We start from the raw sequence: 26,693 nt of genomic DNA, 5'->3' as shown, positions 1-26,693 counted from the left end.
AGTGTTGCTTCCACCTTGGTCAAATCTAAAGTTTTATTTAATTATCTTTATGATTTGCTTTACCAAACATTAAAATAATTATCTTAAAATATAAGCCAGAGCACCAGAACAAAATCCTACAATGTAAATCTATAGAATTCTGCCTTTTTGTCATAGAAGAAGCAGGGTTTGGATTTCTACCTTGTTTTTCTCATCGGCAAGGAGTCTCAAAGCAGCTTACAAGTGCTTTCTCTTCCTCTCCCCACAACAGACACCTTGTGAGGTAGGTGGGGCTGAGAGAGTTCTGAGGGAGCTATGACTAGCCCAAGGTCACCTGGCAGGCTTCATGTGTAGGAGTGGGAAATCAAACTTGGTTCTTAAGATTAGAGTCCACCTGCTCTTAACACTACATTTATACATTATAGGTTAATTGGTAGTAGACCCTACATACCCAGACATAGTCTCACCATTGTGTGAGGGAAGATGTAACTCCTTTGCAATCTTATTTCCCAATCTGTACTAAGAGATAAACTGGGGTGCTGTGTGGTTTCCAGGCTGTATGGCCGTGTTCTAGCAGCATTCTCTCCTGACATTTCGCCTGCATCTGTGCCTGGCACCTTCAGAGGATCTGATTCCAGCCACAGATGCAGGCGAAACGTCAGGAGAGAATGCTGCTAGACCACGGCCATACAGCCTGGAAACCACACAGCACCCCAGTGATTCTGGCCGTGAAAGCCTTCGACAATACAAGAGATAAACTGTTGGCCCTTAACTGTGTACCAATCACAGTGTGGAGCAGCTGAATTAGTCAAGACTATATCGGTTGGAGGATAACAGAATCATGCCTTTATTGTTCCAGTGTGATCATATTTTCTACCTATCAATGGAGTTTCACAGGTTTTGCAAGAAATTTCTACGATGTGCCTGCATTAGAAGTTCTATTACTTGTAATTCATTGAGCCGTCATCTATGTTTTTCCACCATTTTGAGTGACAGCATTGGGTATTGTTCTTGTAATGTGCAGTTTTCCATCCTTACTGTTCTGGGGTGGTGTATTGTGTTGTCCAGTAGGTATCTTCACTGGTACCACAGTTGCAGTCGTAGCCTTTGATTTAGGAATTCGAGTAGGAATTGCTTGACGGAAGACATCAGCAATCTTGGAATAAATTAAACAAGGAGAAGGGGTTGGGATTATTATGCCCACTAATTTACACAGCAAAGCAAAATATAGCAGAAGAGCAACATCACAGAGCAGAAAAAAAGACAGTAATTCAAAAGATAAAATTAGTTAATTCTATTATATAGATCCTAACACGTATTCTTTATTTATTTACGAAATTTATATCCTACCTTTCTATCCTCACAAGAGTCACTGAAGCAGCTAGCAATTTAAAACCTACATGATAAAGTCACATTATGAAACCACTAAAATTGATCACCCCCAAATGCACATCATTCAAACAGCAGTTGAAATATGTACAGGGCAGTATTTAAAAGTAGTAATTAAAATATTAGTTTGGAAAGGAAGTCAGTCACAAACGAAACAAACAAGTCTTCACCACTGGCAGAAGATGGCAACCAATGAATCTCTGTGTGGAGAGAGTTCCAGAGCTTTGGTGTTCTGACTGAGAAGGCCTTCTCCTGGTATGCTACCCGCTTTACCTTCAGAATTTCAGAATACATAGGCACCCAAAGCAGGACGTCTGAAGATGAGTGTAGTTGTCAGATAGGTTCATAATGAAGTATGCAATCCTTCAAATATGTTGTTCCCGAACCATTTTAAGCAATTTGCTCTTGATTGGGGATAGCAAGAAAAACTATTTGTGAAAAAAACTGCTAACTTGCTAATCTGCTAGGCAACTGACATACAAGATGATGTTTAAACAAATGATCAAAATTACATTGCATCCAAGTTGTTCTTCATGGTTGTCTCCTGATGCCAGGCGAACAACACTGGAATCTATATACTGGAATTAGTGAACTATTGATTCCATCTGTTGGGAGTCCTGTCCTTTACTGTTCTCTACTGAATTTCACCACAAAATGGCCTGAAACGTTTATTACTTGTGTGATATTGTTTTAACTCTGTTTTCTTAAGGAAAAGTACTTGGAAATACCGAAGCATGAGTTGGAAAAGATGAGTCAGAAAAAAACCTTATCACTTTTTTGTCTATAAGTAGCATCCTAGTTCAATAGTTTATAGGAAATATTCAGGTCCAAAAACATGTTTTTAAAATGGCTGTCAATGTCCTGTTGCAAAGCTTATCGTGAACCAAGGAGAACTGTGCCAAAGTACTTTTAAAAAAGTGTTGTAAAGTTTACTTTCAAGGACAGCAATTTTATTTGTTTCTTTAGCCACTAGTGCTACCTTAGAATAGTGTATTTCTGTAGTTGGACTTCTGTATTCCTGGAGAAAATAGTTTAAGCAGAAGCACCATTTCTGTTATTTGTCCATCTACAATTACAGTAAGTGGTTTGATCTATAGGTTTTTCATCATCTGTAAAATTAGAATAATTGGGAAAAGTATTAATCTGCATAGAGATAGAAATGTCATTTTAAAGAGTCTGTGCTGGGAAAGATACCTGCTAGGAGACAATAATAAACTGTGATATTTGTTTGTCTGATTTCTTGGCTCAAGTGAAGCCTGACATGGCAGTCGTCAGTACCAGCTCTTTCTTGAGTTGGGTATGTAGTTGGATCAGTTATTATCTTTGGGTTAGAAGAGAGATCTATCTTTTTGCTATACTGATGCTTATAGGAGGCATGTGATGAGCGTGCTAGCAGAAAATGAAAAAGCAGCAGTAAATAATCTTATCTCTTGCCTCTTCAGCCCTAGCCTCTAACACTATCCCCAAGACAATGAAAAAGGGAGTTTCTGGTTGATCCTGGAGATTGTGATGGAACATAAAATAAGAGGTTTTATATGTCAGCAGACCACTGGTTCATTTAGCTCAGTATTGTCTATTGCAGCTAGCAAGCTGCTCCCCAGGGTGAGAAAGTCATTGCTGACATCTTCTGTCTGAGATCCTCTGAACTGGAATGTCAGGGACTTATCCTTAGACCTTCTGTATGTAAAACAAGGGCGCTAATGCTGAGCAATGTCCTCTTTTGTTAACTGAGCATACATAACTGCGGTATCACTACTCCATCAAGTTCACCGTTGACCAGGGATGGAGCGAGGGGGAACTGGTCCTGGGGCACGCGTGCAACCTGCGGCCCTGCCATGCCCACGTCCGCCCCAGAAATACCCCCAGAATGCCCTCATCATGCCCCTGCAAAGGCGCACCTCCCCACAGCCCCCTGTGTGTCGCGCACCTCCCCACAGTCCCCTTGATGCTACGCCACTGCTGTTGACATCAATACCAGGAAAGATTCTAGAGCAGATCATTAAACAGACAGTCTGTAAGCACTTAAAAGGGAATACTGTGATCACAAAAAGTCAACATGGGTTTTTCAAACACAAGTCATGCCAGACTAATGTTATCTCTTTTTTTGATAGAGTGAAAAGCTTGCTAGACACAGGGAATACCATGGACATAGCATACCTGATTATAGTAAGGCCTTTGATAAGATAAAATGTGGGCTAGACCAGGGGTAGGGAATCTGCGGCTCGAGAGCCGCATGCGGCTCTTCTGCCCTTGCACTGCGGCTCCACGAGCCAAGCCGCTGGCCCCATCCTTGCCCACCCTGCAGGCAGCATGGCGGGCGCACCAACTGCCCGCAGGCAGCTGGGCCATGCCGCGGGCTTCCCCTCTCGCCTGCCCCATTGGAGCGGGCGGGCGCTTTCCTGGCGGCCGGCGAGGCTGAGCCGCTGGCCCCATCCTTGCCTGCCCTGCAGGCAGCAGGGCGGGCGCATCCATGCACTTCTCAGAATGAGCAGAGTAAAAGGTAAAAAAACCCCAATATATACAGTGTTATCTTTATTTTAAATGTCAAAAATTATTTGCGGCTCCAAGTGTTTTCTTTTCCCGTGGAAAATGGGTCCAAATGGCTCTTTGAGTGTTAAAGGTTCCCTACCCCTGGGCTAGACAATTCTACTGCTCAATGGATTCGTAATTGGTTGACTGACTGAACACAAATGGTGCTCTCCAATGGCTTCTCTTCTGGAGAGAAATGACTAGTGGGGTGCTACAGGGTTCTGTCCTGTGCCCAGTGCTATTCTATATTTTTATCAATGACTTGGATAATGAAATAGAGGCCATTCTAATCACATTTGCAGATGACACTAGATTAGGGCTGAGGTTAGGGTCAGAATTCAAAACGACCTGAACAAATTAGAGTGCAGGGCCAAAACTAACAAAATGAACGTCAACAAATGTAAGATACTTCAGTTAGGCAGAAAAAAAGAAATGCAGAGATATAGGATAGGTGACACCTGGCTTGATAACAATCCAAGTGAAAGGGATCTAGGCGTCTTAATAGACCATAAGGTCAGCAGTGTGATACGGCAGCTAGGAAATCCAATGCAATTCTGGACTGCATCAGTTGGGGTATAGTGTCTCTAGATCAAGGGACATAATAGTACCTCTCTATTCTGCATTGGTCAGACCTCCCCTGGAATACTGTGTCCAGTTCTGGGCACCGCAATTCAAAAAGGATATTGACAAGCTGGAACAGGTCCAGAGGAGGGCAACCAAAATGGTAAGAATCCATGCCCTATGAGGAGGGACTTGGGGAGCTGTATATGTTTACTTTGGAGGTGGGAAGGTTATGAGGTGACATGATAGCCATGTTTAAATATTTGAAGTAATGTCATATTGACGAGAGAGCAAGCTAGTTTCCTTCTGCTCCAGAGACTAGGATAAGGAGTAATGGATTCAAGGTACTGGAAAACATATTCCACCTAAACATTAGGGAAGAACTTCCTTATGGTAAGGACTGTTCGACAGTGGAATACGCTGCCTCGGAGTGTGATAGAGTCTCCTTTGGAGGTTTTTAAACAGAGGCTGAATTACCATCTCTCAAGGGTGCCTTTGATCGTGTATTCCTGCATGGCAGGGGTTGGACTTAATGGCCTTGTGGTCTCTTCCAACTACCGTGTTTCCCTGAAAATAAGACAGTGTCTTATATTAATTTTTGCTCCCAAAGATGCGCTATGTCTTATTTTCAGGGGATGTCTTATTTTTCCGCTCCACAGCTGCATGCTTTGGTGTTCTGTTCAACAGACATGCTTCCAAACAAAAACTTTGCTACGTCTTACTTTCGGGGGATGCTTTACATTTAGCACTTGAGCAAAACCTCTATTACGTCTTATTTTCAGAGGATGTCTTATTTTTTCGGGAAACAGGGTATGATTCCTCTGTTTTGCCCTCTGGGTCCTGGTCTTCTATGGTCTTCTTAATACTTACTACCTGTTGTACTTGGTATTAATTCTAACTTTCAAGTAGTTGTAAAAGACAGAGCCCTTCAATCTCAAATAGTAATCTTTGAACGTAAAAAGTCTCCATAAGAATATGATTACTAAAATAGCATTGTTACTTATCTGAAGATACAGATGGCACCTCTGGGCTGCAAACATAAATAACCCAAGGTGGTTGAATATCACCTTAACAGGGTATTTTCTTCCATAGGCAGTAAGGTTTACTGACTACCAGCACCTTTAAGTAACTTAAACAATCAAACCTTGAGTTTGTTTTAATTAATTTTTACTTTTACTTCAGCAATTTTGCATGCCAATACCATGAGTTAACACATGCCAAATTCCTTTCCTTGTTCAAAATTTAACCCATGAGGGAATGTAATGAAGATTTTTAACAAGGAAAATCTAGTGTTAAGAATTTTTTCAGTTTATGGGTTGTTCAGTTTATAGGGATTGGACAGCAGAGGGCATAATTGCATAATTTCTGTCTCACTTAACCCTGTTAAGTATTAAGCTGCACACATTGCTTTGAAGTTCCTGCACAAAATTTCTCCTTGTATAGCTTGGCTGATTCTGATTCGCCCTCAGGCTGTCTGCCAGCTATAGAGAACACCAGGTATGCCAACAGGAAAGTTGCGTAGAATGTGAGAAAACCTGGAATAAATACCTTGGTCTTTTCATTGTTTTTTGGAATGTGTTACATTGAAGTTTTACATTGAAACTTGTGAAAAATAGTTACACCAATGCTGCTTTATATTGAGCCAGAGACCATTGGTTTATCAAGGAACAAGACAATGATTTGTAGGGTTTTAGGTATTTTTTTCACCTCACTCATTATCTGATCCTTTAACTGGAGATGCCAGGGATTAGGCCTGTTACTTTCTGTATGCAAAGCAGATAAACGGTGTAAATTAAAGTAAAATACCATTGAGCCAAGGCCCTTAGTCTATCATTTTTGTGTTTATTAATAATGATTTTAAAAAATCCTTGGGTTTCTAACATGCCAAGAATAAAATATCATGTCCCTTTAACAGACGCTTAATGTTTAGAAATGGGTAAATGGGACAGAGGTAAATAACATCCCATTAAGCTGATATTAATGGAACAGGATGTTTTCTCCCCAGGCAGATGGCAACACTGCCCTAAAGATTTATTTTGTTTTTTTCTGTGAGCTTTCCAAATTCCAGAATTCTTCCAGTTTCTCTTGGATAGTATGTGTTCAAGGAATACTTTCACATTTCAGCTCTGCCTTGGAGGTCTTTGGGAACTTTCCTTCTTTATTTGCTTAAGTTCTTCCTATGTTTAAACTGGGGACCTTAGCTTTAAATCCATGCCAAGAGGGGTGGATTTAAAAGTAGAATCTGGGGAAATTTGGAGGGTGCCTGCTGTCAGGGGTGCCATTGTTAAGCTAGCAGCACCAAACTTTCAGGGTATCTTTAAGAGACTCTCCTGATGATACCACCCAGGTTTGGTGAAGTTTGGTTGAGGGGGTCCAAAGTTATGGACCCTCAAAGGTGTAGCCCCCATCTCCTATTAGCTCCCATTGGAAACAATGGGGGATGGGGCACCCCCTTTGGTAGTCCATAACTTTGGACCCCCTGAACTAAACTTCACCAAACCTTGGGGGTATCAGAAGAAGACTATTCTGATGATACCATCGTGGTTTAGTGAAGTTTGGTTCATGGGGGCCAAAGTTAAGGACCCTCAAATGTGTAGCCCCCATCTTCTATTAACTCCCATTGAAAACAATGGGGGATGGAGGCACCACTTTTGGGAGTCCATAACATTGGACCCCCTGAACCAAACCTCACCAAATCTGGGTAGTATCATCAGGAGAGTCTCCTAAAGATACCCTGAATTTCTGGTGCTGCTAGGTTTTTTGCCCTGCAGGCAAAAAACCAAAAAATACTAAAAAAATTACAAAAAACACAAACAGGGGCAGAGCTTCAGACATGTAATGGGGGGGGGGGGTTTGAACCCGATAACTCCCTCCCCACCTACGTCCTTGCTATCCTCTGCTGCTAATGGAAACAGCTCCCTGCCCTCCTCTAAGTGACAGCCCTTTTGGACCGAGACTGGTACATTCTGAGCAGGCTTCAGGACACTCAAACACATTCATCCTGTAGCTATTGATTGATTGTCCACTGTCCTACAGGTAGCTAGAGAACCTCATATTTTCTCATGCTTTTTACACTCTTTTCTGTAGGTTGCTGGAATGCAGGTATTAGGATCTCAGTACAGCTAAATGTAGCTCTGTAACTATTTTAGTGATACATAATTGTGACTAAGTCCAGCTGTATTGGTATAATTCAGTAGGTCTTAAACATTCTGAAGTGGAACCCACAATTAATTTTATTATGTTTTTCAGTATCCAATTGGATAATCTTTCTTTCTCCCTCACGTCTGTATTTCATGGTAATTTTTACAGGTTAAATGGATGTAAACCAAACTTTGCCATCAAGCCTCCCAGAACCTGTTCTGCTAGATCATTCTGTTCTTCCACTCCCTTTTTGGCCTTGTGATTCGCTTCTGAAAGAGTCACAAGTCCCCTTTGGGTTCTGATCCGCATTGTATGAATCACGGGTCTAGGGTTCAATATTGATTTTATTCTGGCCTGACCACCAATTCTCTCTTTTATTCCCTCTTTGAAACTCTGTAATGGCATGTTGATTAGACTTTTGCATTTTCTATGTAACTTTACCTTTTAGGATTGTTTGGAAGTTTTAGCTGGTCCAAAATTCAGTAACAAGATTGCTGACTGGCTTGAATTATAGGACATGTATTTTGTCTGTGCTGGAAAGTTTACATTGCCCACTGAACCATTTCCAGACACAATTCAAACTGCCCTGTGCATTCTGGGACTGGGAAACTTCAAGGACGGCCTGATATCATATGAACTGACCCAGTTACTAAGATAATCTTCTGACCATCTTGCTTTGTGTACTTCTATTTTTGGCAATAAAGTGGGAAGCTACCATGGCTTGTTTTTGGAGCAATATCTCCAAATGCATTGAGTTGGCACCTACTTTGGGAAGTGTTTAGTACCAGTAGAAGATGTATCTATTTAATTTCCCAGCTGTACATAATCAGAGAAGGAATACACAAACTCAGAAATTCCTCTAGCATGACAACCACAACCATGTTTTGTTGTTCCTGAGAATCATGGCATTTCTGACTTACATTGTACTTATCATTGGTATCTGGCTGGATACTTTTGTAAACCAAATGTGGATCTTTGATATGGTTAACAATGTGGTTCTTACACAAATGACACATAATATGAGATACATATTCTTAGATTTTGTTGGTTTCAATTATAGAATAAATTTAGCAGGAAAATAATGGAGAAATGATTGATTTGCTCATATTGTCCTTTTATGACCAAAGTGATGATGAGTCATGAATTTCTCAGGTTTGTATTATAGGATGTTTAATTTAGTGTGGCTTCTGAGTAGAATTGCTTAATTTCATAGGATGTGGTTACTATTTGAAGCATTTAGGAAGAAACCCTATATTTAAGTTAAAAGTAGAAAAACCTTAAGGGCAATTGGCATAATCTGTTGCCAACCCATTACAGTAATATTATGATAGGTTTTTAACATAGTATTTGGCATGGAAGCAGAGTTGCCAGTGCAAGTGGAGGCATTTTATTCTTTTGAACTGTGATGGCATACATATCTTTCTTTTTCAATATGTTGTTTTCAAATCACTATAAATTATTCAGTGTATAGACATTTGTAGCTATTATAAGGGAGAGTTGGGGCCTAGCATTAACAGTGCAGAGCTGTGCTTTTGTGCTGCCAAGTCTGCAGTGTATACCTCCAATCACAATTGGCTCTACCTGGCCTTTCATAGGCTGTTTCCGCACGGCCCATTAACGACGGCCTGGGGGCGCTAAAAACGCCGCCCCCAGGCCGCCGTTCGCACAGGCGTCGCTGCTGCAACGCAGCAGCGGCGACCTGACTGCGCTTCCCTCCCAGGCTGACCTCAGGCGCCCTAAACACAACTTTCCCTTTAAAGGGTTGTTGTTGGGGAAAGCGATCTTCCAGCGATGCCCGGTCGAACCCAGCCGCCCGAGGAAAACATCTCCGTCCCGCCCACTCCGCGGTGTCACCATTAAGGCCTGCTGGGGCGTTGCAGCCCGCCCACACTGTCCTCCGACCTCCAGGGTCGGAGGGCGGCGATAAGCTGCGGCGCTGAAGCGGCCATGATGAAGCGAACAGCGGCTCTGTCTTGGAGCCGTCTGCGGCCTCGGCAATGCGAATGGGCTTGCGCCCCCACGCCGCCAGAACTCTTGGCGGCGTGGGGGCGCATCCTGGCCGTGCAGAAACGGCCTTAGTTTTTACCTCAGATTAAACAGAGTTCTATGGACCTCTCCAAATCAAACTGGAAATCAGTGGATATTTAGGGTACTGGTATTTGTCTCTTCATGCTTGTTCCAACACACTGCTCCCAAACCTTGCCTTGTCTTTCCTTGGTGATATGCAAGTTAATAGACATGGACACCAGACTTCTTCCTAAGGAATTACATATCATTTTTTTGGTGCCACAATACAGCCAAAAGATTTTCTAGTTCATCGCCAATTTAAGCAGTGGGTCATGGATCATTCATGGTGTGTCACCTGACTGCATTGTCACTGTCCATCTTGTTCCATTTTAACTTAGAATTGTATAGAAGCAATTGTACTGTTCCATTGTTTCCTGTGAACTGTGACTTTTTGTTCCCATTACTGCACAGGAAAGAAAGAGAAACACACCTTTGTTACACAGAGCAGAGGTCTCTGTGCTACATTATCAAAGATCAGCAGTTTGTATTGAAGTTGTAATATTTTATTCCTTTTCCTTCAAATTGGGGCTCTGCTCTACCAGGGCTGGGCAGGGAGGGGGGCGGGGCAGGCAGGAAATTCAGCAATTCAATTATTCTAGAACAATATCAAAGTGAAATGCCTATGTCAGCAAAACCATACCAAGACTGAGCTTCACAGCTTATTATTAAATGTAGTCAATTTTATTACTTCATATTGTTCTCAAATTCAAGTTATTTGCTATATTTTTCTACTAATTATACTTTTAGTTTTCTCTCCTAACGTTCTTTAGTTTTCTTTCTAAACCTTTCACAGGGCACAATCCTAGCCTACATGCTATTCAATCTGTATGTAAAGCCCTTAGTTATGGGGTTGGCTGTCTTCAGTGGTGCACCGGCATCAGCTATGCACCTCTGCTTGTGCAGCCATGCAGAAACGGCCAAAAAGTAGCTTATACGATCAATTTGTTTGATTGTCTTTCTATGATTTGTTATCTCATTCAAATATGATTCTTCTGGAATATGCAGCTTTTCTTCCTTCTATCCCTTCCATTCAGAAAATGAAATCAGAACACTTTCTGTCAATAAGTATGGTGGTTTTAAATACTTCAACTTGCACTTACTGGCAGAATTTTTTGAGAGGGAGAATTTTCATGTTCTGCTACTAAATTTGATCCCTAAGTCATACTGTTGTGGTTGATACCAAAGCTTTACAGACATGTAGCCCAGGACCTTAATTAGAGATCTATACCTTGTTTTGCTTCCCTTGGATATGACTTACTGAATTGCTTCACTTCCCTTGAATATGACATTGAATTGGAACAGTGTAGGTCTTTGCTAGGTGAGAGATTCCATCTTAAAATGTCTAAATTGGTTTAAATTACACTGGAACATGAATCATTATAAGTTTTCAAAGTCCTGGTTTACAGTTTTCATCTTATAGCCAAACTCTGCATGAACTAGTTTGAATGTAGTTGGTACTATATTCTAATTATTTGATTCATAAATACTTTTTTATTTGTTCCAAGTTTATGCTTATGATTTTTGCTATGTTATGTTTGTTGCCTCTTGAGTTTCCTTGAATTCTTGTGTTAGTAGCTTCAAAAGAGTTGAAAGGCACCTACTTAACTGAATATGAATCTTTGAGGGGAGAGGGAGTGGATGTATGTTCCAGGACCATGAAACAGGTGTTTCAATTTCAATACAATTGTTAATACTACCCAAAAAGGCCTTTTGTTTTGCAAATGTGAGATCAAAAGATGCAGAATATTTAATGCAGAGTTTTGTGTTAATACCGGTAACTTACCTGTGTCTCAAATGCCACTTTTCTCATCATCCTATAATATTTTGCTTTAAAAATAGAATAGGATCTTTTAGTGCATATGCTGAAGCTTATCAATTATATGAAAAATGTATGCAATGTCATTGAAAAATTCAGTAGGCTTATCCTTGTGCTTTAGATTAAGCGCTGTACTGAAACCTTTCTTTTAATTGATACTGGATTTAGTTTATTAAAACAAGAAAAAAGTATGTGACAGTAGACAATACAAAAATCATAAGAGCTACATGTATGCCTTATAACCTAGGTACATCTTGATATCTATCACACACGTTGCAAATATTTTTTGTTAATTACCATTCAAGAATATGCACATTCTTCAAACATAAATAAAGAACACCTGATACTAGTAGAATGAAGTGCCATAGCACATTCAGTAGTTTGCTGGTGGACTGAATCAGTGATTTAGATGGGTATGCTCTGCTTTTAATACATTTGATCCTTGAGGCTTTCTCATGCAAGCAGACTTCTCTGCTACGTGAATGCCCACAGACATTAGAGATTCAACTGTGCTGATTCCCATGGGTGTGTCAACTGAAAAAAGTACCAACAGTACAGTTCACTACTGGTAGTAGCTACGTAGAATACCAATCTCACGAATGTTTCTGTACATGATTGTAATGACATGTTTGCCTGTCCACATAAACTACTTCTGAAGTAGATTCTGCTGCAATAACTAGTTCCAGCAGAGGCATGCTTTAATTTATGATGATTTGTGGCAACAAGAAGAGGAGTTTGGATTTATACCCCACTTTTCTTATCGGTAAAGAGTCTCAAAGTGGCCTACAAACCTCTTCCTCTCCTCACAACAAGACACCTTGTGAGGTGGATGGGGCTGAGAGAGTTCTGAGAGAACTGTGACTAAGCCAAGGTCACCCAGCAGGCATCATGTGTAGGAGTGGGGAAACAAACCCAGTTCACCAGATTAGAGTCTGCCACTCATATGGAGGAGTGGAAAATCATCCAGGTTCTCTAAATTAAGAACATAAGAACATAAGAACAAGCCAGCTGGATCAGACCAAAGTCCATCTAGTCCAGCTCTCTGCTACTCGCAGTGGCCCACCAGGTGCCTTTGGGAGTCTCAAGGATAAAATTAGAGTCTATCTGTCCTGAACCACTATACCATGTTAAGGGCAGCTACCAAGATGCCTCCATCATGGTAGCTGCCGTGAAAGAGGAAGATAGCTAAATGGGGAAGATGATATAGCAAGAATGAAAAATTAACAATGAACCAATAATAGGAGATCTTTCCTATGACTGTTGAAAGAAAGAAATGCAACAGTGAAGCAGCAAGCAACCAGAGTTGGAAAAAATATGTATTTTAAAATATTATCAAAATGTTGTCAGCTTTGTAAAGAGAGACCAAATGTTCAAATGTTTTAGAAGAAGAAGAGTTTGGATTTATATCCCCCCCTTTTCTCTCCTGTAAGGAGACTCAAAGGGGTTTACAATCTCCTCCCCCCCCCCACAACAAACACCCTATGAGATGGGTGGGACTGAGCGAGCTCCAAAGAACTGTGACTAGCCCAAGGTCACCCAGCTGGCATGTGTTGGAATGCATAATCTAATCTGGTTCACCAGATAAGCTTCCACAGCTCAAGTGGCAGAGCAGGGAATCAAACCTAGTTCTGCAGATTAGAGTGCACCCGCTCCTAACCACTATACCACGTTGAAGAGTCAATACATAGATCTTGATTTTTCCAGCCCAGTCAGTAGCTTAAAAACTGTTTTCCAGGGTAGGTGTCAAGAATATAATTGATTGTTGGGATCTCTAATTGTATTCTGAAGCAAAATACTCCACCTTATATAGAATATAGGTACATTTACTGTGGAATATTTTTTATGCACACCCAAATTATGGGAACATTGGGCACTAAATTTGGCATTAGCTATTGGGGCCAGTGCAGCTATAACAATTAAGTGAATTTAGGTTCCACTTTTTAGTGACATTGTAATTCATCTCATAGATTAGTGGTGTGGAATAAGGATTTAGTTTAGAAAGGGATTTGTAGTGTACATATTTTTGAAAAATAGGGCTGATGGAAAAAGTGTGTTCTTCTTGTTCACAAATTAATTGGAAATGTTTAGATAAATATGCATATGTGGAAGAGAAATTGCTGCCTTAAGATCAGAGTTTTCTTAATTCAAGTATAGTACTGCAATGGAAAGCGAAGTATGATTGTGTCCCTGATCTTTTAACTTAGTATTGATATAGATTATAGGAATGGATATTCACACACACCTTCTTTGATGCAAAACAACCTTTTTAAAATGGCCTCAGCCTTCAGTTTGCCTAACTCTTCCTCCAGTGTCCACGACTGAGGTGTGGCTTTTAACTGGCTCACAGCTCATTCTTTTTAAACAATTACCCCCCTTCAGCATTTTGCAGACTTTCATGCATCATTCTTCTAAAATATGTGCAATTTATATTGCATATGATCTAAAACTAACTGAATCCTAGAGAATACAGAAAATGACTGAGATAGTATACAGAAACTAACAGGTTGTTGAAAGCTTTAAAAAGTTTTCATGCAAAAATTCACACACAGAAGCAACAAAAAAATGAATTCTGCAAGCAGTGGTTAATTTTTTTTACTGTTCTGTGATGTTAAAGTCTTTCACCAAAAGTTGCAATCCAAAATATCAGTTATTGAAAGTGTAAATACATAAAAGATGCATTTATACAGGTGCAAGTCCAAATATTTTACAAAAAAAGTTATATAAATGAACAGATAATACAGTAAGCGCACACCTGATATGATTAGAGAGACAGGTCCACATGTTAGTGCCCTATATTGTGTAGAACACATGCAAAGTACTGTCACAAAATTCTACTAAAATTGTCCCAAATCATTCCTGCTGGGTTGGTAAACAGAAGTTTGGGTTTCTGGTAAGTATGTCAGCACAGTTGAAGGGGGTCACTTATAGATGTTACTTACTGTAATTTGTGATTGTCGTGGGAGAGGAGTAGCTGTTGGTGTAATAGTAATGCTACTGGTGACTTTGTTGATAGGTTTACTTGGTGTTCCGTAAGTCGCCACTGGAGTTCTTTTATCCTGCGCAGGGGTGCAAGAGCTAACAGTTTTTGCTGAATTAGGAATACCTTGAACATAGGAGCTTCCTAAATGAATATGTATTTTATTATCCTCAGTAGTTATCATACTAGAACCAGAACTATTAGATCTTTGGAACTGCCAAGATGACTGCCTTTCAGGAGATACTCTAAAGACAGCATGCTTGTCACCAATTTCTAGGGGCTCTGGTGAAAGTACCTGCTCTGGGGAATTTGTGGAGTTTGTCAGAGCTAAAGGGGACATTGTTCTTTCAGGAGTCACTGAGCCACATGATTCAGGTGTCTGGGACCTAGCAATGGCAGCCATAGTAAGAGATGTCATTGTTTGCTCTGGACTTGAGTAACCATCAATTGGTTTAGATTTTATAGGCATTAAAGATCCATTTTGAATGATGGTTATCCTTTGCTTTGGTGTGCCACAGTTTGGTATCACAGCAGTACTAGTGAAAGAATGAGAGCTCTCTGTAGTAGGGCTAGTTATTTCAAGGGTGGCTGTATTGTGACCATGATCTGGAGTAACTTTTATATGAAGAGGTTGGCCAGGCATGTGACTCAGTACTAGATTTCCAGGCTGAATGTAGTTTCCATTCTGCTTGGCATGTACTTTTCCATTTTGAATATGGTTTTCTTTGGACTTCATCCAGGGGATCCAAAGTTTATGATTATTTACTGCATTTGCAACAGACGAATTGCACCTGAAGGACACTGTTTCCGCATCATCATTGTTGTCATCCTCTTCATTATCGCTCTCTTCATATAAATGTCCATTTATGACAGCTCGTTCTAAGGGAACAAGACTCTTATAATCAGGTGGTTCATTGTCTGCTGGTTCTGTTTGGACTTCCTTAGAGAACACTTGCAAGTCAGAAATTCTCCTTCCATTGAAACTTGGTCTGAGGCTCTTACTGAAACGCCTGTACCTGTCTAGCTCTTTGGTAAGGATTTCCATTTCTTTTACTAACTCTTTGTTCTTGTTTTCTTGCTGAGTGAATTTCCTTTGCAGGATTGTATGATCTTCCCTTAGATGACATATTACATCGTCTGTAGCCATGTACTCGTGAATTTTTTCTTTCAGTGCATCTACTTCCCTAGAAAGGTGACCTGATTTGGCTGATTCTTCCTTCAGTTTTTTGAACAGCCTTTGCTCATGATTAGATTCTGACTTCTCTGCTAACTTGTACCGAGCCAGTTCTCTTTTTGCAACTTCAAGTTCTTCTGTCAGAAAACGAGCCTTTTCTTGCTCGTTACTATATCTGCGTTCTAGAGATTCAAATTCATCTTCTGTTTTCATGAGATCATCTTCTATAGATTTCATTTCATTAAGTTTGTGTTTGAGCCTTTCAATTTCTTGGGCTAGTTCTTTAATTTTGTTGTTTTCCTGCTGTAAAACTGAGTTAGGTTTGCTGGTCTCTTTCAGTTTATTTTTGAGGAATTCCTTTTCAATGGCTTCCAGGGACTGAAGCTTTTTCCTTAGAAGATTCGCCTTAGAGATGAGATCATTTCCTTTCTCTTCCTCTGCTTTTAGTTTGTGTTTCAGCTCGTCCCTTTCTTTTATAAGGTTGGACATTTTCTCCTCAGCATCAGTCTTTGATTTTAATGCCTTTTTACTTTCCTCAATCAGTTTTTCTGTAACTGACATGACTTTTTTTTGCTCTAGTTGAAGCTGTGAATTTGCGGCCTGGAGCTTTTCTTCAGTTTGTTTTATTTTTTCGTTGACTGTTTTCCTTTCATCAACCAGGATTACTATCAGTGACTTCAGTTTAGTCAACTCTTCTTTAAGTGTGAACTCTGTTTTCTCCAGCCTGCTTTCGATGGTCTCAAGTTCTCCCAGCCGAGCTTTTAAGCCATCCAGTTCTTGCGACAGCTGCTTTGTTAACATTTTTTCTTTTTCTAGGCTGCATTTCAGAGAGTGGCATTCCTGCTTGCTCTTGCTAAAAGCATCCTCCAATCTCTCCAGTTCCATAATCCTCTTGTTGAGTTTATCAACTTCTGCTTTAAAGTTCTTACCTTGCGAGGCTTCTTTTTCAAGCTTCTTATTGAGCTCCCTGCACTGCTCTTCCATTTTGATGAGCTCTTCATCTTTCCCTTCCATTTCCAGAACTCGTTTCCTGAGCTCCTCCACTTCAGACATCAGGGTAGAATTTCCACATTCTCCTCTCGTGATTTTTTCTCTCAGGTCTTGGAGTTCTTCTTCAGCCTTTTGTAGGGATTTATTAGTCTCTTCAAGTTCATCAATTTGTCGACTGAGAGCTGTTAATTTTAACCTGAGCTGGCGGTTCTGGCTCTCTTCATTGGTTAGTTTGGCCATTGTAGCTTCCTGTTCTTGGGCAGCCTTGTCTGTTTGGGTCTGAAATTCTGCTTCCAGCCGGAGGACTTTCTGCTCCTCTTCTTGAGCGTTGGTTTGTGCAGTGGAGAGTTTCTCATGAGCTTGTTCTGCCACAGCAGTGAGCTCTTCAATCTTTTGGCGTTGCTGGTTTAATTGTTCTGTAAGCCTTTGCTGTTCATCCACAACCATTAAAGCAAATGACTTCAGTTTTGTCAGCTCTTCCCTCAGTTTGTTTACTTTCTTGCTGTGTTCCTTGTCTTTTTTTGCCTGATAGGCTGTTTCTTGATCAATAAGTTTTTTCAACCTGGAAGGGAAAAAAACACACACACACTCCTTAATATGGGACATTTACTTGACAGATTAAATTTCTTTTGTCTGAATCATGTGTGAAGTAGCTGCTGTTCTTTATTTTGGGAATGGTAACATATAATAATAGTTTAGTTCTCTCAGTACTCAAAGAACAGCTGGATTGGGCTGATGTAAATAAGCGTGGGCCATACTTGAGTGTTCCATTTTGGGGACATGGCGATCAAAGGAGTAAGGGTAGAGAAACTCCAGGTAGTTTAGGATGATTTATTTTGTACCAATCCTGAACCATAATTCATTCATATCCTCTATTGTGTATCTTCTTATCTCTGCTGGGTACCTGCACATAAATCCAGCAGAGTAACAATAGCATGGGGGACAGCAGGAGGAAGAGGAGATGCAGGTATCTATTTCTTCTCTGTTCATATATTCCACCCACAGCATGCCTTCACATTTTGTTACTTTCACAGGCATTATTTTTTTTAATCATCAAGGCCCAGCTGACTTATGGCAACCCTGTAGGACCGTGGTGGTGAACCTTTGGCACTCCAGATGTTATGGACTACAAATCCCATCAGCCCCTGCCAGCATGGCCACCACTGCTGTAGGATTTTCAAAACAAAAGATGTTCAAAAGTGGTTTGCAATTGCCTGCCTTTGCATAGCCACCCTAGCAAGTACAAACCAGGTCTGATCCTGCTTAGCTTCTGAGATCTGACAGTTGGGCTAGCGGCCTGAGCTACTGCCTGTTATTTTCACAGACAAGAATGGTTGCCATAGTAAATATGGAAACATTTAAGAAGACTGATAGTGGCGATTCAAAGATAGCTAAATATATTTTGTTGCTTGAGGCAAAAACTCTTAAGTGGTATCCTGCCTCTCAAGAGCTAAAACTATAATTAAAGAAATAATTGCAGTTTTAATAATTGGCTGCTTTCTAATGCTTCCTTAAAGTCTGCCACCTGAAGTGAACTGTCTTAAGCTGCTTAGTATTAGTTTCAGTTCAAGGCAGACGTAGAACCTTCTCTTTATCAGAGGAGGGGCAGCAGGGTTTTCATTGAACTCTGTCAGGTCATCAGTAACAGTTTTCTTCCCCCAGAAGCTGAGAAAATAAAGCAGGTACCATCAAAGACATTACTAAAATGGAGGGCAGAGCGTGTACAGCTCAGAGTCCAGCAACTTTAATGTTGACGACAAGCAGCAGGTACTTCCTTTCATGAGGGAAAATAAGTAGAGCTCTTTGTATTTCTAGGTTTGTATGTTTAATGTGGGGAAATAATTCAAGTGCTCTGCGTAGAATTCTGGGTAGACTGTAGAGTTCTGGGTTCAGATCCCCATTCCTGTAGGGCAGTGTTTCCCAACATTTTCGACGTCACGGTACCCTTGACCTCACTCTTCATATCTCACGGTACCCCTGCCTTCCCCCCCCCCCACCTTCCCCTCCCAGTGTCCCTGCTTGCCACCCCCACCCCCTTCTCCTCCCAGGGTGAAGGGAAGCACTGTGCGGCGGGAAGTGGCTGTTGACCTTGCAGCAGGTCCTGCCCCCTGGGCCAGCTCCATGTCCTTCCTAGCACCGGCGGAAGACACCTCAAAAGTGAGGGGGGATGGTAGCATTGCCGCGGTACCCCTGGGACATGCTCACGGCACCCCAGAAAACCACGGAACCCTGGTTGGGAATCACTGCTGTAGGGAGCTCACCTGGTACGACAGTGACACTCTCCTAGCCTAACTTGGCTCACAGGATTGCTGTAAGGGTAAAACGGGCAGAGACAAATCTACTATCCATGGCCTTCCCTGTAAAGATTTCCCAGTTTAAAAATAATGTAATGGAAAGGGGGGGGGAGGGCATAGCATGATACTGTATAAAAGGTATGTGGGGGTTGATGGAGCAAATAAGTGTCAAGATAACGAAGCATCTACACAAGATAAAGGATGCTTTACTTTAAAAGGCATTATTTCCTAACATCTCATTGCTTCTGTCTCCAGTTCCTGCCTCTGAGAGAGCTCGTCATGAAGCCTGATGATAACCTATTGCCACAGATACTAAACTAATAGAAGAATAACTACCAGTTTCAATTTTATTTCTTGTTCTAGTTTTGGGAATTCGTGTTGTTACGCTCGTAAGAGGAGTAGATTTGTGTCACTGTTGCACTTTCATGTCATGAAATACTTTATCATGGAAATTCTCTTTAAATGGAAATTGGCTTGACGAAACACCAAAACATGGTGACAGAATTTCAAACATATGTCTGGCATCTAACAGAAACTTACTGGCCTAATAAGTTTAAATATTTAAATCCTTATCTCCTTTTACGTCTCTGCAGTCAGCTCTGAAATGTTAAACAGAATTTTTCCAAGGGTGGGCTTTGAACAGTCATGGCTCTGATTAGGTAATGTTGTTTATTGAGTTCCAGTTTTTTCAGTTCCTGCTGTTGGAATTTTTTCTGCATTGCAGTTGAAAATAATTTAAATAGTTTCATCTTGTATATTTTTGAGTATTATTTTCCATGACACTGTGAATGACTGCTTTATTTCATTTACAGTCCAACTTTCTTACTCAGATTACTCAGTGGGTGTTACATTTGTGAATCTAGAAAGTGGAACACCTTGACTTTGCTTTGGATAACCACATCAAAGTGCTGTGGCATCTGCTATTATAGTGACTCTTGCATTGTTTTTGGGAAGCTCATGAGAGCCACTGTAATTAATTTCTGTATTTCCAGGTAGCACTAGAGTAGCAGTTTTGACCCAGTCAAAGGTGTGGAAGCCATTGAAGGGGCTAGAGAAGCGGTTGGGTGACTACTTCCCAAATTAGTACTTTGTGAGGAATTTTATGTTTCCTTAGTGCAATAGTCATCAATATTTAATACTATATATCTTCCTTTAACCTTGACCTGTGCAGTGAGACATATTTATGCCCTCTGCATTCAATTCTCACAACAACTCTGACATAAGTAAGGAAGATGGGGGACAGAGAGAGAGACATGTCTACAGTCACCTAGTGGGTTGCACAGCAGGATAAATCCTAAACCCACATTTCCCCAGTCCTGATCAAACACTAATTACTACACTATGTTTGCCATCCTTTCTTGCTCCCATGGAAGCAAAATCCATTGAATAAAATGGGACTTGCTTCTGAATAGTATTGTTCTTTACATCCTCTCCGGTCCTAACCTGGTGCTGTAATCACTACATAAAGATGAAAAGAAAGCCCGGCTGGTCACCTCTACTTCAGAAGAGGGTACAGTTCTTCTCACCCCTGTCCTTATAACCCACACCACCCAGAATCCCCTCTTTCTAAACAGTCATTAAAGATGACATAGACATTTTGTGTTCCTTTGCCTCTGTTTTTTCCCCCTATTTCTTTATTTTAAAGATCTAGAACAGGCAAATATAGTGGTGGTTACAGCAATGTGACCCACTTTAGGTCAGTATGCAGTGCATTTATTGGTCCCCACCTGCAAGATGAATCCCAGTGCTTTAATGGATGCTGGCCCTATATAGCGTTTCTGCTCAAATCTCACACATTTCTCCTCCATTCTGCAGCCCTTGTCAGTGTTAGTGCCAGTGCCCAGCAAGGTCTGTTATTAGTCAAAAGAGGCTCTTCCTCCATGCATTACTAGACAAGCTGGTAGGATCCAGTGCAGAGTATTAGCTCAGCACAATATATGTTTATCTTCATTAAGTGTGTGTCTGTGTGTGTACACACAGACACACACACACACTTACACACTGTTACTACAATAACATGTTAGTGCTGGAGACAGGTCTGCTGGTGCATATATGTAGTGTTGGGGTATAAGGTTGCAAACCCTTATTCACTTTTACATGAAAACAATTAAATGTGATAAGACACCTAAGTAAATGTGATCTAGAACTGATGGTGAAATAACAGACATTCTAATTTTGTAGTAAATACAGCTGTTTTAATTTTGTATAAAATCAGAAGTATTCCTAGTGGGGATTTTCTCTTAGTTCCCCCTTCCTCAAATAATACATTTGGAAACAAAAAAGGATATCGTCAGCATGCTAGAAACATTTTCTTATTAAAGTCAAGAAAAAGTGTGTGATAGAATTCAAACGATCTAGTGGGAATACAAAGTAGCTCCTTTTGAGTGTTAAAATACATCTGTTTTTGAAAGAGAGACAAAGAGGGAGCTTGTGTAAAATCACTTTATAATGGAAGCATAGATGAGGCAGTATGATTCAGTAGCCAACAACAGAAAAGGGAATATACATTCCTTCCAAAATATAATGCCTAAACATAACTGTATAATATAAAATCCATCTATTGTAAAACAATCCTTCATACTTTAACAATCTTTTTGTCTCTATACCAATATATAGTACTGAAAACTATTCTTCCACAGAAAGTCATACTGTTTAGAGTTCCTTAGAATGTCAGAATAATCACTATCACTATCACTATTCATTTGATCATTTCATTCCATTTCTTAGGTTCACTGAGGCTACACTCGTGAGAATTTCCTTAAGTTAAATGTGGGGTGGTTTGGGGGAAGTGGCTCTTGTCCTGTGTAATTCATTGCCAAAGCGTTGCCATTGATGGGAAGGTAATGGGCTGGCCAAAGGTTTGGGAAAGTGTGGGATTGGGGGTCTGGGGTCTCAGGGGACAACTGGCCAATGGGAGGGCTGGCAGAGCCTGACCAGGAAGGAAGCCCCACTTTCTAATTGGTTGCAGGGGATGAGATTGGTGGAAGGAAGGAGGGGAAAAGATAAAAAGGGGCTGGAAGTGGGTGGAAGAGGAGAAGGAGGAAGGATGGTGGTGGAGGGTAGATAGCACATGCAGAGAGAGAGAAGAAGATGGAGGGAGAAGGAGTTTGGAGGGAGGAAGTAGGAGAGAGCAAGGTAGAAATAGAACCAGGAGGTAGAAATAGAACCAGGAGGAAGAAAGGTGCAAACAGAGCAAGGGTCAGAGGGAGGAGGGTGCAGAAGAGTGGGTGAAGGGGCCATAAGACAGCAGCTAGCTTTCTCACTCAGGCACCCCGTGGGTCCAGTGGCTATACAAAACACCACAGCCCCCAAAACCTGGGGCAGAGTCTGGGTCAAACACCACCCAGGAAGGGAAGGACGATTGCCACAGGCAATGTTTCCTGTGTTGTTCCAAATATTTTGGGATCTCTATGCCTGTATCCTCACAGAAGGATTGGGTATCTAAAATCAAACATTCACTCTTAAAAACAACTTGTTAGTTGAAAGGAAAGCAAGACCGAACAATAGTTTTGTATAAGTTGAGAAGAGATGAAAAAGTCCAATATGACTAATTCTTTGTATGTTTATGCATTCAGTTCCCTTAATCATTTAGGTTATTAAAAACACCCTTAATTTCTTCTTTAAAATTATTTTCCAGATATTTCACAAGCAAATTGAAACTCATCAACTCATTTTAAAGTTGGAAGTTAAATGGAGAGCAAGGTGTTTTTTGTTTCTTCTCAGTAATGTAGCACTTTTCAAAGAAATGCATTTTATTGTAATGTTTTATTCTATGCTCAAAACTTTTTTGCAAGTGTAAACTATGAATGTGATTTTAATCTTGTAAATGATTTTTTGGCAGAGAAGGGGATTGAAAAGCTGTTGGGAAAAGATTAGCTTTTAAGTGAGGAAATTATTTGTGCTTAGCAAGTCTCTTAAACAGGTAAAAACTTATTTGAGCTACCAATTGAATGTTGTAGGATGGCAGAAACCATGTAAGAAAATCATCACCTAACCAAACTCTTGAAAATAAAAAGCTGAGTAGATTTCCACACAATCCATTCTTGGAATTGAGTTTTATAATATGAGAATATGAGACAGTAAAACTGATTCAGATCTGTGTCTTTTTACTACTTGTCTTTTAGAGACTCAGTAACAATTGTATACATTTCTATCCTTATCATGGTTTATTATTACATTTTTGAATAGGCAATTGCAGCAGCTGATATATTATTTTTAGACTTAAAAATTATGACTATCATGTGTACATAAAATCCAAGTATCTGGATTTCCCCTTCCCAATATTCTTTTCTAAGCATTTCTTAACTCATGTTGGGGACTTGTATATGTTATGATTAAATGTATTATCATAGTTTGAAACTGCAGTGACTCATGGAATGTGGACAGCATACCACTACATACCAGGTCAAAACTGCATTATGTCATATTATTGTCTTTCTCAGCTAAGGAAAACAGATGAATCCAGGGCAGTAGAGATATCAGATTAGCCATGCCATAGGCCTAGTGAGGCAGAACTCTCAGATGAAGTTTTGCAGTAGTGGGGACAAAAGTCGCTTGTAGGAACTGATTAAGTCAAAAATGTTTTTGAATACTTCTTTAGGGTGAATGGGTCCTGTAGGGTGGGTAAGTATATATGCCATTTGTAGAAAAAGAGATAATAAATGGGGAATGATGGGAGGGGAGATGGGATGAAAAACTACTGAGAACATCTTTGTGCATGTATCCAATTGTCTTAACTGTGCAAAAATGGTAACCTTGAGATGGCTGATCTTCAGTGAGGGATACAGGGTTAGACAATTGTAGGTTTACTGGGATGTGTGGCTGTGGTCTGGTAGTTTTTGTTCCTAACGTTTTGCACACATCTATTGTTGGTGTCTTCAGAGGCATGTCACAGTGAGATGTGTTTCTCTCTGTGTCATGTGACATGCCTCATCTTACCTGAAGATGCCCCTGAAGATGCCAGCTATAGAGCAAAAACTACCAGACAATGGCCACGCAGCCTGGAAAACCCACAACAGCCTGGGAAAACCACAAGTGGTCTCCCTCTACATTCCAGTGACCAGGAACATTCCTGAAAGTGACCAGGCGTTTCTGCTTTCAAAAACTGCTTAGTTATGTTGTAGTTTTTAAAATATATACTTGTATTCTACTACAATTATTCACTAAAATTATTAAGAGAAAGAAAAGAGAATTTAATTGCCTGCCAGAGAAGGTGATACTCTTAACTCCTAGCTGAGTAGACTCATTAAGTGATAACTACACTTTTATGCCTGAATTTGACTGTTCACCTTCATTTTTTCCAGTCTGGTAAATGGCTTTTGTTCAGTCTTGTCCCATTCAGAAAAAAATATTGTCTCTTTAATGACTGGAACAGAAATGCTGTGTACTGGTATCAAAGCCACACCTGTGCGGCTGTTTCTTTTTGCTTTTAAACTTTTGTGTATGGTAAGCATTTGGGTTATGAGTAAAAAAGAGGCAAACATTTTCAGTGATGGCTTGGAGAAGTGGAAGCCTCAGTCAAGAGACTATTGTGAATCCCATGGAAGGCTAATAGGATGAAGTGGAAAGATGAGACACTATATAGTAGTCAGAGCACAGGACTATGCAGAGGGAACTCCTGTGTGCTATTTCATCTTCTCACTGTGACTTCCTCTCTTGTCTTTAAAGTTATACTTCTCACATTTGTTTTTAATTTTAAAATATCCTGACGTAGTTGTCCATTTTTTGTTTCACCCCATCTTATTGATTCATATGTTTGCACAATTGTCATTTTGGTCAGAGCTGTATTTCTGGAATAAGTATGTAAAGTCCTTTTGTAAGGAGAAAAATAAAGAAGCCAGCACAATAAATACCTGAAGCTGCCTTATACTGAGTGAGATCAAGCTCAGCGTTGTATGTTTTGACTGTCAGTTGTTCCCAAGATCTCTTTCATACCTGATTTTTTAGCCAAAGATGGCAGAGATTGAACTGGGACAGTTTACATACAAAGCAGTTTCTCTCTAGTTGAGGACAGCCGGACACTTTTTGGCCAGGCATAAATGTTAAAGTGGTGTACACTGGAAGAAAGGCCTAACTTTAAATATGTGCTGATGGTTGTTGTGGGTTTTCTGGGCTGTGTGGCCGTGGTCTGGTGGATCTTGTTCCTAACGTTTTGCCTGCATCTGTGACTGGCATCTTCAGAGGTGTATCACAGAGAGAAGTCTGTTACTGTAACTCTCTGTGATACACCACTGAAGATGCCAGCCACAGATGCAGGCAAGATGTTAGGAACAAGATCTACCAGACCATGGCCACACAGCCCGGAAAACCCACAACAACCAGTTGAATCCGGCCATGAAAACCTTCGACAATACAATGTGCTGATGGGTTTTAAATTGGCCAAATGAGGCCAAGATTGAAAGAGATCTTGGAATTACTGGGGATAGCTCAGTGAAAATGTTGACTCAGTGCATTATCATTACTGAAAAAGGCAAATTCTGCTGAAAAGTATTAGTAACGAAATCGAGAATAAAACAGCAAATACTGCAATAGTATAGTGTCATAGCAGACCTTATTTGGAATGCAGTGACCATTTTCAGTTACTGTATCTCAAAAAGGACATTGCAGTGCTGGGAAGAGTACTAAGGAGGGCAACCAAAATGATTAAGGGCCTGGAGCATCTTTCCTATGAAGAAAGGCTGAAGAAGTCAGATTTTTTCGTTTAGAAAAAAGAAGGCTAAAGGGATGGGTGGTCCATGATAGATATTTATAGAATTATGAATGGAGCAGAGAAAGTGGATAGGGAAAGCTGTTTCTCCCGCTCATGTAGATGAATGAAGTTGGATGAACAGACAAAAGGGGAGAGTTCCTTACTCAATGAGTAATTAAGTTGTGGAATTCACTGCAAGTGGAGGTAGTGATGGCCACAAGCATAAAGGCAGAGGATTAGTCTATCAGTGGCCACTACCCATAGTGGGTAAAGGGATCCTACATATTTAGAGGCAGTGAACCTCAGAAACCCAGAGTAAAGGCCTCTGTGCCCTGTTTGTTAGTCATGCAGGAAACTGGCTGGCCACTGCGTGAAACACAATGCTGGCTAGATGGACCACTGGGTCTGATCCAGACCAGCAAGGTTCTTCATTTAAACCATGTCCACAGCTTTATGAACCATAGTGAGAATAGTTGAATAGTAAGAACATACGCCTTTCTGGAAGGCTGCTTGCAGTTAATTATATGACACTATATGATTTCAGTGGATTTGTGCTTTGCATCATGATTAAGCTGTTGCTGTTCCACTTACTGGTTCTGTGAAGTATGTCTGTTCCTGTGCTTATTACAACAGTATATTTCCCCTCAAGAGTTACTTTAATCTTCTGTGTGGATATTTTAAGCAAAAGAACAAGCAAAACAGAATTACACCACTGTTCTGCTGCAGTGACTTTATCTTAAATTAGCTAATTTTTTGGGATGAATTTATAAATGGCTCTTTGCCAGTAGCAACTGATTGTGTTACTCAGAGAAGACAGACTGGTCATCATTTTCCCAGAACATTTTCAGGAACTAGGTGTACCCTGACACAGTTTTAATATGCAGTCTATAGGGAAAAAAATGTGTGAACTCATTGGCTGCAAGTCTGATGAACACATCATTTTGTTCTAGACATTGAACAAAAACTTCACTTCAAACTTTTTCCCCCTTCTCTTGTTTCCTGCCAGAGAATATCTGTCATGTAGCACCTATTCTTTTACACCAGGGGTGGGCAATTATTTTTTCCATGGGGCCGCATAAGAAACAGAA

At 40.5% G+C, this 26,693-nt stretch overlaps 2 protein-coding genes across 4 annotated transcripts in view; one reads left to right on the top strand and one right to left on the bottom strand.

Moving 5' to 3' along the window:
* The window catches only part of CMSS1 (cms1 ribosomal small subunit homolog), a 232,130-nt gene that overhangs the window by 6,401 nt on the left and 199,036 nt on the right, over positions 1-26,693 (top strand). The window lies entirely within an intron of this gene.
* Positions 803-26,693, bottom strand: part of FILIP1L (filamin A interacting protein 1 like) — a 34,714-nt gene continuing 8,823 nt past the window's right edge. Inside the window, exons 2-3 of the mRNA XM_048494462.1 lie at positions 14,422-17,185; positions 803-1,135 (exon numbers count right to left, since the gene is read on the bottom strand). Of these exons, the coding sequence (XP_048350419.1) occupies positions 947-1,135; positions 14,422-17,070 (2,838 nt within the window). The 5' untranslated portion in view covers positions 17,071-17,185 and the 3' untranslated portion in view covers positions 803-946. The remainder of the gene's footprint in view (positions 1,136-14,421; positions 17,186-26,693) is intronic.

The sequence above is a fragment of the Sphaerodactylus townsendi genome, linkage group LG04, assembly GCF_021028975.2.
Source record: "Sphaerodactylus townsendi isolate TG3544 linkage group LG04, MPM_Stown_v2.3, whole genome shotgun sequence".
NCBI lineage: Eukaryota > Metazoa > Chordata > Lepidosauria > Squamata > Sphaerodactylidae > Sphaerodactylus > Sphaerodactylus townsendi.
Note: the sequence above shows the minus strand (reverse complement) of the source record. Positions and strands in the feature narration are given on the sequence as shown.